The sequence below is a fragment of the Blennius ocellaris genome (genome assembly GCF_963422515.1).
Source record: "Blennius ocellaris genome assembly, chromosome: 17".
In the NCBI taxonomy this organism is placed as follows: domain Eukaryota; kingdom Metazoa; phylum Chordata; class Actinopteri; order Blenniiformes; family Blenniidae; genus Blennius; species Blennius ocellaris.
The window spans coordinates 19,287,848-19,305,018 of record NC_137666.1 but is presented as its reverse complement, the minus strand read 5'-3'; the positions used below and the strand labels follow the sequence as shown (position 1 = coordinate 19,305,018).

At 47.6% G+C, this 17,171-nt stretch overlaps 2 protein-coding genes across 2 annotated transcripts in view; one reads left to right on the top strand and one right to left on the bottom strand.

The window, feature by feature from the left end:
- Positions 1-10,405, top strand: part of fancm (FA complementation group M) — a gene marked incomplete at its 5' end in the record, with an annotated part of 40,109 nt that extends 29,704 nt beyond the window's left edge. Inside the window, 13 exons of the mRNA XM_080512689.1 lie at positions 249-401; positions 3,476-5,009; positions 5,084-5,166; positions 6,170-6,238; positions 6,382-6,501; positions 6,885-7,050; positions 7,232-7,338; positions 7,413-7,625; positions 7,716-7,834; positions 7,923-8,004; positions 8,108-8,393; positions 8,533-8,827; positions 8,914-10,405. Of these exons, the coding sequence (XP_080368815.1) occupies positions 249-401; positions 3,476-5,009; positions 5,084-5,166; positions 6,170-6,238; positions 6,382-6,501; positions 6,885-7,050; positions 7,232-7,338; positions 7,413-7,625; positions 7,716-7,834; positions 7,923-8,004; positions 8,108-8,393; positions 8,533-8,827; positions 8,914-9,016 (3,330 nt within the window). The 3' untranslated portion in view covers positions 9,017-10,405. The remainder of the gene's footprint in view (positions 1-248; positions 402-3,475; positions 5,010-5,083; positions 5,167-6,169; positions 6,239-6,381; positions 6,502-6,884; positions 7,051-7,231; positions 7,339-7,412; positions 7,626-7,715; positions 7,835-7,922; positions 8,005-8,107; positions 8,394-8,532; positions 8,828-8,913) is intronic.
- A 146-nt stretch (positions 10,406-10,551) lies between these two features.
- On the bottom strand, positions 10,552-16,781 carry slc25a29l (solute carrier family 25 member 29-like). Its single transcript, XM_080513285.1, has 4 exons — positions 16,582-16,781; positions 15,299-15,342; positions 14,150-14,233; positions 10,552-12,840 (listed from the first exon to the last, which is right to left on the bottom strand). The coding sequence occupies exons 1-4, from the start codon at positions 16,613-16,615 to the stop codon at positions 12,067-12,069; spliced, it is 936 nt and encodes a 311-aa protein (XP_080369411.1). The 5' UTR covers positions 16,616-16,781; the 3' UTR covers positions 10,552-12,066.
- Between the last annotated feature and the right edge of the window lie 390 nt (positions 16,782-17,171).

The window sequence follows — 17,171 nt, the reverse complement described above, 5'->3', positions numbered from 1 at the left end:
TTTATGTTCCAACAACATCTCCCATTTAGATTAATCATTTAAAAAAAATATTTTGTAGTGTTTTATTGAACTTTCCCATTTACAAATAAACTCAGAGAGGTGTTGATGTGACTTTGTGAACTCATTATGAAGTGAGCAGCTCAATGACTCGAGCTGGGGAAGGAAAAAAACCAAGTTCTGCTCACATCAGACACACTGTGTCTCGTTTAATGTCTCTGTCCTGTTAATGTCATTGCTTTGGGCGACAGGAGAAGGTGTCCAGCGGCAGAGAGCTGTCCCTGTGGGAGTGGAGACACTGGCAGCACAAAGCGCTTCCTGTCCACGCGGTGGGTCACTCCCTCCGCTGTGGGCACTTTGTACAAATCATGCAGCTCATCGACGGCATGAGGGAGGAAAATGAGGTGAGCGGGACTGTTTCCTCTTCATACTCCAGATATATTCAGTCCAACAAGTGAGGCTTGGATGGCGTGTGTGTGTGTGAAGCGGAGTCGCTGTGTTGAACTGTGTTAACCTGCCAGGCTGCTCAGCTGAACACGCTGCTGGGCTCTCTTTTCACTCCATAACCTCATCTCTTTTTCCATCTACAAGGCCGACACTATAAACATCGACCACGCCATGACTGCAGGTTTCATAACGGACAAAAAGAATGAAAAAGAAAGACAAAAAACGTTCCCCCTTTTGTAAAGTCTTATGTAACGTGATTAAATAACCAGATTGTCTTCTATAACAGGATTAAAAACATTGTTCAAATTCAAAAAAATTTCACCGTTCGTTTGAAAGAAGTCATGAGGTTTAGAATCACTTCTCACCCTGGGTTCTCAGACTTATTCTAGCTGCGGGGCCACAAACGGCACTATTTTATCTCGACCGTGTCGGATCGGTAAAATCAGAGCAAAATGTCTCCAAGTGTTATTAAAAACCTCTACAATTAAGGGGCTATTTACTATGGAAGAGTATTGGAGCCACAGAGGAAGAAAACATTTCTGAGGTAAAAAAAAAACAAACCTCATGCTCTTCAGAAAAAAGTCGAGATTTTTTTTCAGAGACAAAAAAAAATTGTTTTATTTATTCTTTTTTTTTTTTCTCCTCTGGTCCATCCACATGCCAGTATTTGTCACTGTTTCTACAGTTTTCAGACTTTGAAGAGACAGTGCAGCCCACAGCTCTTCGTCGCCCTTTGCTAACTGCTTACCAAGTACGAGGCACTGATCCCGGGGTGCTAATAAATGTGTTATTATTATTCAACAAGGAAATCCTGTGTGAAATCAGATGCCCATAAGCAGTTAGCAACCCTATATAGTCAGAATTATGTAATTGGATGTGATTATTTCGGCATCCACGAGCAAATGAGGAGGGACGGACCAGACCAGACAGACGTCTCAAAACAACAAAATAAAGTCTTGACTTGTCTTCAATTTTTTTTTTCTCTGTGAAATAAAATCTCAACTTGTGGCCCTAATTTTTCTCTTTTGTTGACTTGTATCCATGCGTACGTGTGTGTGAGGTAAATACTAAAATCTCATCACATTCAGAAATGCACAATCACATTTCTTTAAGGGATGATCGCCACTAATCCAAACTCCACATTTCTTCAGATTAAAACATAGTTTGAAGCTGGACCAAAGTGTGAAATGTATAAAGTATAGGAATACACCCATGGAGCCTGCAAAATAACCAGAAAGTCATTTGATGTGGAATTGTTTTATAATATCTCTTTAGTTTCAAATGAAAAACATAAATCAGGAAGCGACCATTCCCCAAAGCAAAAGAACAAAACATAACAGCAGCACCAATCTCTGTTCATTGTGAGGCGATAATCATGTGAGTCAGTTTCCAATCACAACCACGGAATCACAACACAGGGAGATGTGTGCAGAAACGAGTCTTCCCATGAAGGTTATAACAATCCCCGTCTCAACCGCTGTCTTCTTCTGTCCTGCTCTGAAATTGTAATAAGTGTTCGCTGTGATCTGCAGCTTTTGTGAAGCGCAGTGGAGCCACTGAGCTGCCCCCCCGTCTGCCTGAACAAATATAAATCCCTTAAAGTTCAAGCATTATTCTGACAAGAAAAAAAAGCTGTTTCTTTCACCTAACAGCTTTTCACTGCAGGAGGTATTATCTGTGTGTGTGTGTGTGTGTGGGTGTGTGTGTGCAGGGGTGTGTGTGCGTGTGTGTCCTCTGTGGTTACACAACACTTCTCTGAACTGTTACACAAGAGCAGGAAGCTGGATGTCGGTCAGGCCACGATGACCCAAATCAGAGCTGCATGTGGCTCCACAGCCCTGCTTCACCACGGAAGTGTCTGTAAACAAACGTTGTCTTTTACTTTGAGTTCGTACTCGGCACTCGGATACTTTCACGGTGTGTCATGTAAAAATCTGCGTGCCGCTGCAGACTAATGTGGAGTGTATGACCTCTCAGAAAAAAGACAAGTGGACACTTCTCCACTTTGTGTGTGTGTGTGTGTGTGTGTGTGTGTGTGTGTGTGTGTGTGTGTGTGTGCGTGTGTGTGTGTGTGTGTGTGTGTGTGTGTGTGTGTGTGTGTGTGTGTGTGTGTGTGTGTGTGTGTGTGTGTGTGTGTGTGTGTGTGAGCTGATCTCCTGCAGACATTCAGCACAGATTTTATTGGCTGCTGATCAAAACCTTTCCTGTAATTAGCATTTTATTAACAATTGAATCCATGTGACCGGGGGGCCTCATTTATAAAACCTTACGTAGAATTTCCTACTGAAAATATCCGTGCGCCCAAAAGCTGAAAAATGACGTTCTCCACCCCAAAAAATTACGGATCAAAAAAAAAAAAAAACATACGTCCGCTCATCTGCACGCACTTTCCTTCTATAGATCACAATGTACCTGGAAGGTGTGCAGCTCGTCTCCCTCCTCAACACGTCCACTTTCTACCATATATGGTCAATGCAGACTGCCTGTCCAGATTTGTTTTTTTTCCAACATTTCAATCAGCCTGTTGATCGCTGGCATTTGACGCTAAATCCTGACAGAAAAGAAAAAAAGAAAAAAACTATATATATATATATATATATATATATAAACAAATTTGTAAACTTATTGCATGAACAAAGTGGCAATACTATACTGTACTATACACACACATACACTTGTTCTTCAGGTATCTCCTCATCTGAGCTGTATAACTCTTGGGAAGAAGTCTGACCTTCCTTTTACATGATGAGCTGCTTCAATCCTTCTCACCATGTCGGGAGTCCATAGATCTTTCGAGGTCTTTTAAAGTCTGGACTCTCATGAATGGAGAAATCTTCCGTTTTTGAAGATTTATTTCTATGAACTTGATACAAAGATTAGCTCCAGAGTTCCCACATTGAATCCAATTATTTGCTTTCTTTTCAGCGCTGTGTATCAATTGGGATTTTTTCCTAGAATTGTTTTTCCCCTTTATTTTTGTCTTAAAATGTGATCTGGGGTCAATTAAAGTCACAAATCTGTGTGTTTTCAGGGGGACTGTCGTTACGAACAGGAGCTTCTTCCTTACCTCCACCAGACGGACACAGTAAAATGTGGTCAGAAGAAAATGAAAATCAAAAAACCCAGTTTGAAAACAAACAAACCTCAAGGATCTCGCTCGTCTGCTTTTGAAAGTCTCCGAGAGCAAACAGGGACTTCACTAACAGCTGGATCTGTCTTCCCGTCTACCAAGAAGACAGAGGTGCCTCCTTCAGACGTCACGGTTCCTCTCGTTCCCGAGGCGTCTCGTCCGTTTCCGTCAAAGGAACCATGTCCAGTTTCTCATTTGGAGGACGACTGGGTCACACAAGCCAAGCTGGACGTCACAGAGGAAGATGTTGAACTTGAGGCGATGTTCTACCTTCAGAAGTGGGACTCGGCACCTCGTTCCTTTCCCGCGAAGCGCCTCTTGGTGCAGAGCGAAGGTCTGAGAATGATCCTGGACAACGTGGCTGAACTCCTGTCTCGGTCTCCCCCGTCCCTGCCCGATGAGCTCCACGACGCTCCGGCCTCGCCTCCACCTCTTCCTCCTCCTCGCCAGACTGCTGAGCTGTTTCCGGTCAGCTTTAACTTGCTCGTTGACGAGGATGACGAAGACGTGAAAGACGATGAGTCCACCGGGTCTCCAATGGGTCACAAAGTCACCGAAACATCTACCGATGGTCGTCTTCAGAAACGACCAGCAGCGAACAGCCCGAGCTGGGATGATGTCTTTGGGGATGAAGAACCAAACTTCGTGAAGTATTCAAACGACGAAGAGGAGGAACCAGATGGCATCCGCGTGGCTAACAACAGCCGCAAGGACCCGGAGGCTGAGGAAGAGCTCCGGTCTGCGGCGGCTGTGGACGTGGACGAGAGCATCGACCTGTTTGGTGACGACGAGCCTTTCCTGCAGATGACTTTCCCAGATGTGCACACTCCAGATGGCGTCGCCCCCAAAACACCTCTCCTGGAACAAAACACCGTAGAGAGGAGATCACGCAGGTTAAAACCAGAGCCGGCACACAGGAAACTGTCCTACGACGCCGCGGAGACAAAACGTCACGCATGCAGACAGAATGAGCCGGAAACACGAGATTCGAGCAAACTTGATTTCAAAGGATCTCCAGAGCAAGAAGTCGCTCCTCCGTCATTCGACAGCTCCCGCAGCTTCTTCCCTGTGAACTTTGACCTGGGCTACACACTGGAGGACTCTGACGAGGAGGCCGAGACGGACCCTGTCCAACAGAAGGCTTCGTCTCTGTCGCCTGAAGAGCAGCATGTTTCCAGGATGTCCAAGCCGGCGGTGTTCAAGTCTTCTACTCCCTGCAGCGGCCTCGTCAGACAGAGCACCTCAGCGTTTGTCAAGAAGCACAAGCTATCCGCTCCGCCTGAACGGTTGGAGCGAGACATGTTCCCATCCCCCACCACGTCCCCGGGAGGACGACGGACGCTCATGGAGGCGGTTCACTCCGGAGGAGAGAGAGGGCGGATGGAGGGAGGCCGTTCACAACTTAAGTCTGTCTGCGCACCTCAAGCTCCGCAAGGTCTGTTTAATACGACTCTAGACGTAGCTAAGAGGGACTCTTCTTGTTCTGACTCTTTGGGTCTTGTTTCTCAGTGACCAGCGACAGCGAGGACGAACGTGTGCATCAGAAAAGAAGACCTCAGCGCCGGATCAACCCTCTGTCATCTCCACAAATGGTGAGTGAATCATTTAGACTTCGCAAGGCCTTGTTTGCTAAGATCCTGGATGCAGAATACCAAATGAACGAAAAGCTCTAAGATGTACACACTTTGGGCTTTTCCACCAGAAAGAACCAGGTTCTAGTTCAGGACCAGTTCTTAAATGAGCGCCGCCAAAGGACCGGTTCTTTTTCCACTGTTAACTGAGCCAAGTGAGAGCCACGTCATTGATTTCCAATGTAGCGCTCATAGAAGAATGAGGAGACAGACTGGAACAGTGGTTTGGTCCGGGTCGCTCCATCTAGTCTGGTCTGAACCTCAGATTCAGACCAAAGAGACAGAAAACATTGAGGATCCTCGTCGCTCCATTGGTGTTTTTTCACGTCTGTCTTGCTTTAGTCCGGAGTAAAAATAGAAATAATAATGCTAGAATGAGTTTGGGGCTTATTTTTCAGCATTACATAGTGAATTTCTGCTCCTTTCACTTTATTTCTGGATGCGTCTGAATCAAATGCTCCAACATCACGAAGAATGGAGGTGTAGAACAATAGAAAGCAGCTCTACAGCCATTTCCATGGCAACCTACATAAACACACGCTGATTAAATTTCTCTTTCACATGAAGCCATTAAAAGGCTCATTTCAGGGCTAAAAAAAACAAAGCTTTTATTTAGTGTAATATGTAGTTGGTTTTTTAGTTGCTGATGAAGAAGTTCTGTGGGTTAGAAAATAATGGAGCGTCTCAGCCTGCGGTCTTTCTGTCTGTCTGTACTCGTCTTCTTGTATTTTAAAAATGTGACTTTTCTTAAGTAGCTGTGTATTGCAAATTTTTTTTTATAAATTAGTCATTTTGTTTAAAAAAAAAAAAAGCCAGCAGAGGCGATCTATTCATACATTTCCACCAAGCCCGCCGTCGTCATGGTAACCCCTTCATCAACCTGAAATGTCAGACTCACATTGTGCATTAGATGGGAGTCGTGGAGACATAGAAGTCTAACACATAACGCGTTTCTTTCTTACAGTCCAAACTGGCTGCAGAGGTGGACTCTCCTCTGGTCCTGAACAGAAAACGTTGTGCAGTCCTCAACACTGTGAGACATCCTTTTTTTTTTTCAGAACTTCATCACAAATGTCCCCCCCCCCTTCAGGGCTCAGTCAGACTTTGATGTATAGATTGTTAGATAGTATTGCAGTATCACAGTACGGTACTGGACTAATCGGTTCTCTCTACCAGTCTGATGAAACAGAGGCTGAAGATGTTTCCGACGAGGATTTCCAGAGTGAGTCTGTATTCTCACGCAGAAGCGCAACACGGCGAGGCAAGAGGCAGCGAGTCCAACCCGTCAACACAAAGGTTTGTCCAGCAGCTGAAGGACGGACACACAATGGTGACACAATGTTCTTCCAGCAACGTGTTGCTGTAATCTTGATGACTTTTTTTTTTCCCCAACAAGGGTTACATTTGTAAAAAACAGTCATTAGGTTACCGTTGCATAACCCTAAACAGAGAACACATGGTCAGATGAGGTTTTGTATTGGAGCTTCGATAAAAGTCCGTGAAATTGAATCCGGTCATGAATCCATCACAACAAGAGTCCCCGTTCAAAGTGCCTGTGGTTTCTCATCACAAGTCCATCTACTGAGTTCGATACAATTTCAAATAGTCACACTTCACGTTCATAGCAGCCGACCTTCTCTCTGCCCCCCCGCCCCCCCCCCCCGGTACGTCTCCGTCAGCTCAGCACGGGTGGAGCAGCCCGGCACTTCCTGGACGAAGAAGCAAAGCTGTCTGAGGACGAGGACGGCGCCGACGTGTCCTCCGATGAAGAGGACGGACGGGAGCAGAACGAAGATCTCCAGGGCTTCGTTGTCGACAACACACACGTGTCTGAAGGCCTGGATGGTGGGACATTGTGTGTGTGTGTGTGTGTGTGTGTGTGTGTGTGTGTGTGTGTGTGTGTGTGTGTGTGTGTGTGTGTGTGTGTGTGTGTGTGTGTGTGTGTGTGTGTGTGTGTGTGTGTGTGTGTGTGTGTGTGTGTGTGTGTGTGTGTGTGTGTGTGTGTGTGACATGTTTCCTCTGTCAGACTCTCAGATGCAGGAGGTGTACCTGAAGTCAGTGAGGAGTCCTGCAGTGCGAGGGAAGTTCAAGATGTGCTACACAAAGCGTCCCAACGTGGACGTCTTCTCTCAGGTAGCCACTTGTCCTTTACCTTCACTTGTCCAAGCACCAGGTGAGTGTGGTGGACTCACTGGGTGTCCCGTCAGGTCCCGGAGCTGGACGAGACGTACGCGGAGGACAGCTTCGTGGTGGGCAGTGATGTGGAGGAGGAGGAGGAGGAGGAGGAGGAGGAGGAGGAGGAGGAGGAGGAGGATCCACAGGTGGAACTCCTGCCTGAGGAGTTGAGCGTGGACGGGAGGAGGCAGTATGTCACCCGGCGCCGGCTCCTCCTGCACAGAGCCCGAGCTCAACGTCCTCCTGCACGGAGAGGGACCAACAAACGCACTCGGCTCCTCCACATCCGGGACTCCAGTGAGGAGGAGACAGAAGGAGGAGGAGGAGGAGGAGGAGGAGGAGGAGGAGGAGGAGGAGGAGGAGGAGGAGGAGGAGCAGAGCCCAGCACCTCCAGCTGCTCCCTGCAGACTGAAGCTCTGAGACACTCCGAGGAGGACGAGCGGCACAGAACCAGGTTAGAGAATCGTCCTGTCCTGGACCTCATGTACCACCACGACACCTCTCAAGCTCGTCCTCTCGCACCCCTGCCCTTTTCTCCAAAGGTTAGAAAATCGCCATGCTCTGAGTGACCAGCTGGACTTTGTGGAACCAGACACGCCCGTCGTCTCAAAGAAAGACTTTCAGGTAAAAACCGAACGAGGCGCCTCTCGTCACGAGGGAGAACGTGCAGCCTTGTTGCCAGTGTCCCGAGGAGGTGACCGCCCGCCCGCCGTGTGTCTCTGTGCAGGACCCCCCCGGCCCCGGGCCGGTCTGCATCCTGGCGGACAGCCGCTGCCTCGCCGCCGGAGCCGACCTGCTGACCCTCCTGCGTCGGCGGCACGCCGCCGCCGTGCACGTGTGCTCGCTGGACGGCGGCTACTTCATCGTCAGCACGCGCATGGCGGCGGAGCGGCTGAGCCGGGCGGAGCTGGCCGCGGGGCCCGGCCAGAGGCGGCTGGCGGAGCGGGTGAGCGGCATGCTGGGGCTGTTCGAACGCGTGTGTCTGGTCGTGGAGAAGGAGCGACGCAGAGCAGGTGGGTCTCTGAGCAGGCGGACGTCAGCCTGACCGAATTTGTGTGAAACCAAAAAAAAAAAAAAAGCCTCTCATTATTAGGATGTATTACAATAATTTGTGGGACAAGTGGAACTCTGACCGCAGCGTCTCTGGCTCAGGAGACGCTTCCCGGCCCTTCCAGCGCACGCGCCACTACGACAGCACGCTGGCGGCGCTGGTGCGCTCCGGCGTGCGCCTGCTGTGGAGCGACGGGGTGGAGGAGAGCGCCGCCCTGCTGGCGGAGCTGGCGCGGCTGGAGCAGCGTAAAGGCTGGGGCGTCACGGCACCGCCGGAGGTCGGAGGTCAGCGGGGGCAGCAGACCCTGCAGTGGTACGGCAGCCTGCCGTCCATCCACCACGCGCACGCGCTGCAGCTGAGCCACCGCTTCCCCTCCGTCGCTCAGCTGATGGACAGGTGACTGTCCTCTATTGTCTCTTCCTACCGTCTGTCCTCCTCTCCTCTCCTGATGTCCTCATTTGTCCTCTGCTCCTGTCCTGCAGCTCTGTGGACGGCCTTCAGGCCGGCGGCCGCATGAGTCGCAGCCGAGCGGAGCAGCTGTTCGCCTTCTTGCGATATCGCTGCGACCCTTTGGTCCTGTCCTGAGCCGCATCAGAGAAGTGAGGACAAGACGTCCAGTCTGTCCACTGCAGAATGACGCCACGTCTAACATCTTGTATGAAAGTACTTTATGAAGACTTTAGATTTTTTTTTTCTTTTAGTTAATATACACTTGATATATTTTTTCTATTTTTCAGTGGAGAACATGTGTCTGATATGATGAAACATCTTTTCTCAGTGTGAATACTTTCCCAACCATTTGTATTTATGGATGCAGTTTTTGGTCAATATGTATATTCTTTAAATATTCAGCTGTTTCTTTTGTAGTTCTTCTGGATCAGTTTGACCAACAGAGAAAATATATCTGTTAAAATCATGTTTGTAGACCCAAGTGGATTGCGGCTTCCCGTTATGTCCTGAAGAAACCACTAGAGGTCACCCTCTCGTGGTGTGTATAAAACTCATAAACGCTCAGTATTTAATAAAAAAAAAGTTGTAAAGAAATCCTTTTTATGCAGGTTGTTGTACGAAGTGATCAGGGTTGGGAGGTTCACTTTGGAGCTTCCTCCATCACATTAATGTAAAATACCAGATTATTTTTGTTACCTTTTGATTACTTTAAAATGTATAAATAAAGACAACAGAGTAAAAGAGATTTGTCGTTTGCGCAGTGTGAAACATTTCACTTGAACTTGTTCATTGTCTGCGGTTCAGGACCACAGGGGACGGGCGTACAGGATGGAAACCCTGAGTTTCTACTGTCTCCCCCCTCCTGAAGCAGGTTTAGTCAAGGAAACCCTGAGTTTCTACTGTCTCCCCCCTCCTGAAGCAGGTTTAGCAGAGGAAACCCTGAGTTTCTACTGTCTCCTCCCTCCTGAAGTAGGTTTAGTAGAGGAAACCCTGAGTTTCTACTGTCTCCTCCCTCCTGAAGCAGGTTTAGTAGAGGAAACCCTGAGTTTCTACTGTCTCCTCCCTCCTGAAGCAGGTTTAGTAGAGGAAACCCTGAGTTTCTACTGTCTCCTCCCTCCTGAAGCAGGTTTAGTAGAGGAAACCCTGAGTTTCTACCATCTACTCCCTCCTGAAGCAGGTTTAGTAGAGGAAACCCTGAGTTTCTACCGTCTCCTCCCTCCTGAAGCAGGTTTAGTAGAGGAAACCCTGAGTTTCTACTGTCTCCTCCCTCCTGAAGCGGCTGCCAGACATTGATTGTCCATTATTTCCAAACCCGATCGACATCGAGGCACAAATAATTTGAGATAACTTATGTTGAGTCTTCTGGCCCATTGGAACTTTGTTTTTTTTAACTGCATTAATTCCTTCCAGAATCCCCCGTGTCTCACATCAGAGCACATTTTATGCACAGCATTACATTTTTTGTGAAATGCTAGTTTTCTTTATAATATTGGTAAAGCAACAGCGTGTAGAGCTGTTAGAGAATCACCCTCACACTGAAACAATTGACTTTTTCTTTTCAGGGTTTTATATAAATAAAGAAATACCTATAAGTAAGTGAGTGTATTGTATTTTATTAGTTGATTTACACCATCACATTTTAAATGACTCCACTTTAACACAGGGTTTAGACACTTTTATTAATCTTGGATTGCACTTAAATGAAATTCAGATTTTTAGACCTATTCATCATTTCTACCCGTCTGCTGTGATCTTAAATTAACCGTTGCGTCCGTAGAGTAATGCTTTCAAACATATGCGTAGACTCTGGTAGACTCGTCTCCTCTGCTGCTGCAGCGCCGGGACCTTCGCGGCAAAACAACTCTGGTTGTCGGGTCTGTTGCCATAGTGACTCGTGATCTCGGGGCTGCATTGGTGATGGCTTTTTCTTCAGGCGCTTTAACTCAAGGTTCACATACCGAGAGTCGATTGAGACAATTTAGATCAGCTGTTTTGGAACCAGGAACTCGGAATTTCCCATCTCGGAGTCAGTCGACTCAGACTTTCTAGGAGAAACTTTGAACTTCCTTTATAAACATGTCCGACAGTTGATTTATTTCTGACGAGCGGCGACGGAGGGGCTGGAGAACCACGTGTGGCTGCAGAGCGCCGACATAAAAGTTGTAACACGACGACTTTCCTGCAACATCGTATTTATTAAAACACCAGTAGAACGCACATGGACAGAAATATTCTCCCCATCACTGAATAACGGTTCCCACGACAAGCGTCGTGTCGGCACATTGAGACCGTAGAGTTCCTCCAGGTCAGAGGAGTTCAAGATTATTTAACATTGTGCTTCACCTTGATGGGAAGTAGAGAGACTGAATAAAAGACTTTAGTTAAAAGGCTTTTAATTGAGACTTTCCACCCCCAGAATTTTGACCAATTTCAAAGCTTGATAGAAAAAAGGCAGAATTAAAAAAAAAATAATAGTCAATGTCTTATAGTCTTTCAAACCTCCTGACAACAACAAGCAGGAAGAAATTTAAAGTTGTGTTACAGGACCTATGCTACGTATGAGAGTAAAGTGGTCAACCTTGTGCATGTAGAGTCTGCTGGACACGTTCCAGTCACAACTCTGTAACGTAACATTCGCTGATATGACCGAGTAACAGTGAGAATTTCAGCTGAATGAAAGTGAATCAAGAGTCACTTCCACATTTGCTTTGCGCTTCCAACGATCGTGAATCGCCAAGTTTAACCGTTTGACCTAAACTCGTCCCCAAGTTACTCACTCAACTAAATATGTACAAAAAGCATCGATAGTATGTACAGGCGCAGCTTCAGTCTCAAAATATACTATTTAAATATAAAGCACGAGCGCTCGCTTGAGGGACACGCGTCCTCAGATCTCATGGTGTCCACACAGAGGACGGGAGACGACGGGTCCAATCGGGCCAAGTTAACGTTCAACCTTTTACCGGTTCTGGGTTTAGTTACTGGGGACGGATTCTTTAGAAAAAAAACAAAAAATAAAAACCTCTTTCTGCTGGCGAAGTAACATCACTTAAGCGTGAGGGGTGGATTCAGAAATCCTGATTCTTCATGAGGCTTTTCACCAACATTTTAACCTGAAGACAATGTTTTGTCTGTTTTCTGCAGGTCCAAAGGCGACGCGGTTGGCGGTTCTGCGGCCGACGGGCTCACATGCTGGTGGGCTGCGCCTGCGCCTGCAGGGTCTGCAGCGACTGCACGGACGCGGGCTCCGAGTCCTGCATGGCGCACTCCTCGCCGTCGCGCATGTACAGCAGGAAGAGCGTCACTGTGGCGAAGGTGGTGGCGTTGACGGGGAAGGCGCGCAGCAGCGTGGACGTGAGCCCCCTGGTGAAGACCCTCCAGCCCTCCTTCCGGAGGCTCTGGCGGACGCAGTCCGCGATGCCGCTGTACTGGTTGACGCCGCCCATGCCGTCGGCCTGCAGGCGCGACTTGATGACGTCCACGGGGTAGGTGGAGAGCCAGGAGGCGATGCCCGACATGCCGCCGGCGAACAGCAGCTTGGGGATCATGTAGGGGTCGTCGGGCTCGCAGCCCAGCGAGCGCGTCAGCGCGTCGTACGTCAGGAAGTACACGCCGAAACCGGGGGTCTCCCGCAGCAGCGTGGTCACCATGCCGCGGTTGATGCCGCGGATCCCCTCCCGCCGGTGGATCCTCACCAGGCAGTCCAGGGAGTTCTTGTACAGCTTCCTCGTGGACTTCTTCTCCCCGGTCCCCTGCATCTGCATGCGAGTCTTGGCCAGTTCCATGGGGCAGCAGATGACGCACTGGATGGCCCCGGCCGACGCGCCGGCCAGGAACTGGTTCACCGGCGTGTCGCTGCCCAGCTTCCGCATGGCGTTCCCCTGCACGCCGAACACGATGGCGTTGATGAAGGTGAGACCCATCATGGGGGAGCCGATGCCTTTGTACAGGCCGAGTCCCTGCAGAGACGGGGAGAGGTCAAGGTCACGGTCACATCCCAACACCGCAGAGAGACAGAGAGACACCCTGCTGACATTTTTCATTTGAGTGTCAAGACCATTTATCAGAAACCATCTTTTCTGCATTAAAAAAAGGGGATAAGGCAGAATTCTTATGTTCCATCTCATTTAAGACCACCAGCTGAAAGTTCATCAAACACATTTTCAGGAGTTTGGAGTTCTGCTCCAAACTCCTCTACAATATTCTTTGTATGTGGTCCTACAGTGCCACCTTGTGGTCAGTATGTCTTTTACTTTATACACTTTATTTCTACTTCTGGTGGGTTTTTTTGTGTGATAAACTTCCTGCTGTTCTGTTTTCACAATGTGCTCATGCGTCGTTTGATGGTAATAACTTCGGCAGTCTAATGATTTAAATATTAATTCAGATTAATCACAGGCTCGCTGTGGGTTAAATTTGAATAATCACCACTGAATAGCAATTTTTAGTCATTTTGCATGAGCAACCAGACCCACGAACAAAGAGAATCTCTCCTATCCACAGGTTTGTAGTTTAAAACTTGCTGGAAATACGTGTTACAAGGGAACTGTCAATCATACCGTGTTATGAATGAACAGTGTGTAAGAGCAGTGATGCGTTACTCTAATGTGACCGTATCTTTCATTAACGAGTAATCCAACGCGCTACCATTTCCAGATCAGTAATCAGAGTAAAGTTACTCATCCGAGTACGAGTTTCTTGTCTGTAAAGTCTCTATTACTGAACAGACCGGGCCGCTTCTTCTACACACACACACACACACACACACACACACACACACACACACACACACACACACACACACACACACACACACACACACACACACACACACACACACACACACACACACACACACACACACACACACACACACACACACACACACACACACACACACACACACACACACACACACACACACACACACACACACACACACGACCCGCCCCCTCCTCCATTTCAGCCAATCAATCCAACTGTGCATTCAAGTAACACAAAAGTATAGGAACCAACAGAACATGGTTGAAACACAACATTGCAACAATAACAGCTTGCAGAGATGTAAACACCATTTTGGTAAATCACTCCTCCGATTGACATCAATTTACAAACCCTATAACTACTATAAATAACTATTTTCTAATGTAAGAGTCCCTGCAGTCTTTATTTAGCTGTGGTGGCTTGAGGTCCTCTGTGACCCTCCGTGTCGGGAACACGTGAAACACGACACGTCAAAGCGTCTCCGGAGCGCCCTCCTCCACTTACAGACTCCTGCCGGACGATGGACTGGAAGCAGTGGAACGTCCCGCGGTACAGGGGTCTGTCCACGCTCTGCACCTGCAGCCTCACCTGGGGACGACAGAGCTCACGTCTGACTCGGACCACAAGAGCACGGCTTCATTCACATGAAGAAGAAACAAAAACATTGAAAAAAAAAAACTGGGAACAGAACACAAGGAAAACAACAGTGGAGGACAGGGATCTGCAACCTGCTGCCACATTTGCTGTTTCGCATCACTGACAACCTGCTTTACTTTCAAGACGTGCAACACAAACTAGTAAAGAGTGACTCAAACTGTTAACATGGCTTAAAAAAAAAAGGTTTAAGCTGTTAGAAAGAGCTTAAAAAGAGACTTTTAAAAAAATTATTTTCTTTTAAAGCAGGTGAAAATAGTGACAGCTGTAAAAACTGTAGTTCTGAGACTTTATGGATTAAAAACCCCAGAAGCAGTTTTACAAGTGAAGAAATAACTTTTAAAAGTATTAAAGGTTTCTCATTTGCAAACGGACGTCTCGCTGCGACGTCATTTCGCTTCACTCCTCGCTCCAACCCCTGCCGTTTCAAATCAAATCAAAGTTATTGCGACTGAGAGAGGTTGCAGACCCCTGGGTCGAACACGAGGGAGGAAAAGCGAGAGAAAAACACACAAGAGACGTCTTAGTGCGTTATGGTTCTAGAGGTGAGAGAAAGGAAAGACCTTGACCGTACTTACTAGGTCACATTTCCGTGGAGAGGGTGTTTATTTCTCTCTCTCATCTACAACACAGTGACACTGTTGCTGTTAAATGGCGACCTCCCCCCCTCCGGGGGAGAAACGACCAAAACATTATGTTGAATGATCAGTTTGATGGGGTGGAAAGTGTGAAAACGGCTCTTAAGAATAGTTTCAGACCTCTGGTTAGAATTCCTCCGTTACCAGGTGAGTGTAGCGCCTGATTGAAATGTAGATACAAATATAACATATGAGCTGAAACCATGGCGTTATTCATCGAATAACAATAAAGGTTGTTTGACCTGTGTATTACATTGTGGAAAAAAACAAATAAAAATAAAAAGGACACATCGACAGTAGACACATTCCATTTAAAAGCACTTATTCATGTCTGTTTTACACGAGCAGGAAGAGCACCCACCTTCACAGTGTCAAAGGGATGTCCCACCAAAACGCCAGCGGCACCTGAAGGCGACACGGAGAGGCCATTAGTGGAGAGTTCGCCACGGCGCGCGGCGTCAGAGGAGGACATGCCACGAGGCGTCCACCGTGTCACAAAGCAAACATGCAAGGCCGGCTCTGCTGGACCGGCCTTGACTCCCACCATCCTCACTCATTAACCAGGAGCTTCACTGATCTGCAGCCTGTGGCCAACAGACACGTCTCACCCACTGGAACAGGTGCATGTCTGCAGTTCCAACACATTTATTTGGACTTCTTAAACTTTTTGGGATCATTTATAGGCACTCTTCCTCTTTTTTTTTTTTTTTTAATAGAAGCTGTCTCGCTTTAGGCAGCGTTAATTTTATCCTTGTTTGAGCCGTTTCTTTGATCTTCAAACCCAACCTGACTTTGACTCTGAAATCAAAGGCAGCATGCAGGACAAAGATGTTTAGTGGATCAACTACTCAACAGTTCCGTCTGTCTACTTTTAGCAAAAGACCCAAGTTAGATCCTCACCACACATACTGAAGGTCACATTCATCATCATCCATATCGTGTAATTCAATACAACAGGTGCAGAATTCGGACATTTATTCTAATTTACAAGAGGTGGAGCTTCAAACCTTTTAGCCTAAAATGAGTGGGGAAAGGGGGCAGAAACTATTCCAGCTCAACATCAGGATAACCTACAAGCAAACATGAAGAAGAACCTTTATTATATCTCAGATCTATGTCACAGAATCACAGTTGACTGGAGTTGGTCCCGAGTTTAGGGGGTTTCAGGAACACTTGATACTGAAGAGGAAGGACATCAGGTGTCTTATCTCCTTCAGTGTGACAAAAAGAACTCAGAATATAAGTTTGTTTATTATTTTTTTTAAATCAAAATGCTGGAATTAAAGAATCACTGAGGATCAGTTCCTCCTCAGCCTCAGGTGAGACAGGTGACAGGTAACAGGTAAGACGAAGGTCCAGCTGATGCCTTCAACTGGATTCCAGCTGCTGGATGCGATTTCAATTCACATTCGAGTATTGGCGCGTGTTCCTGGCTTGTAAAGCTTTAAACTCACTTCCAGCACCTCTACTGTACATTACTGTGCAAACACGTGTTGGAGTGGTTCAACTTTATTTTATTTTTCTTACAATTCCAGGGCTCACCGACAGTTAGGGTTAGTTATTTTTCCTTCTTCCAGCAGCCTGAACTGTCCACGTTTCTAAACAGCGGCACAATGCTAAGCTAAGGCTAACCGGTCCGCTCACCTCCGATACAGCCGGCGGCAAAGTCCAGAGCCATGCTCCAACCCGGGGCGGACTCCTCGGCGATGTGGGTCCCGTGCTCCGGCGGTGGCGTGTGTGTTGCGTCCCGGCTCGGCGGTCTGCGGCTCTCCTGTCGGCTACCGGGTGGCTGTGCGCGGCGCTGCGGTGGCCTCCTCTTGTGAAGTCCGGGATAGTCTTCAACACAAACTTTTCTATTTCTGCACGCACGCGTGCGCGCGCACACGGACACCCATACACTCGGGTCTTTTTTTTTTTTTTTTTTTTTTTAAAGCGTCCAATCTGATTAGCGGCCTGCAGACAACTCCCCCAGCGGCGGGTCCGCCCCTCACGCCCATTGGCTGCGGCTTCGGGCGCGTGAGAAGGTGTCTGCTGTCTGCAGAATCAACAGCCTTATCGCCCAGAGCCCAGCGGGGTCCGAACATGTGACCCCCCCCAGTGGGGTCACGACACTTTTTGTTTCATTCTTGGTGGTGAGGGACAATTAAGGTAATAGTTAAAACATATCCAATGCCCAAGTTAGACTGTGTTCTTAATCTTATTCAAAGATTTACAGTGACACTGACCTGTGTCAG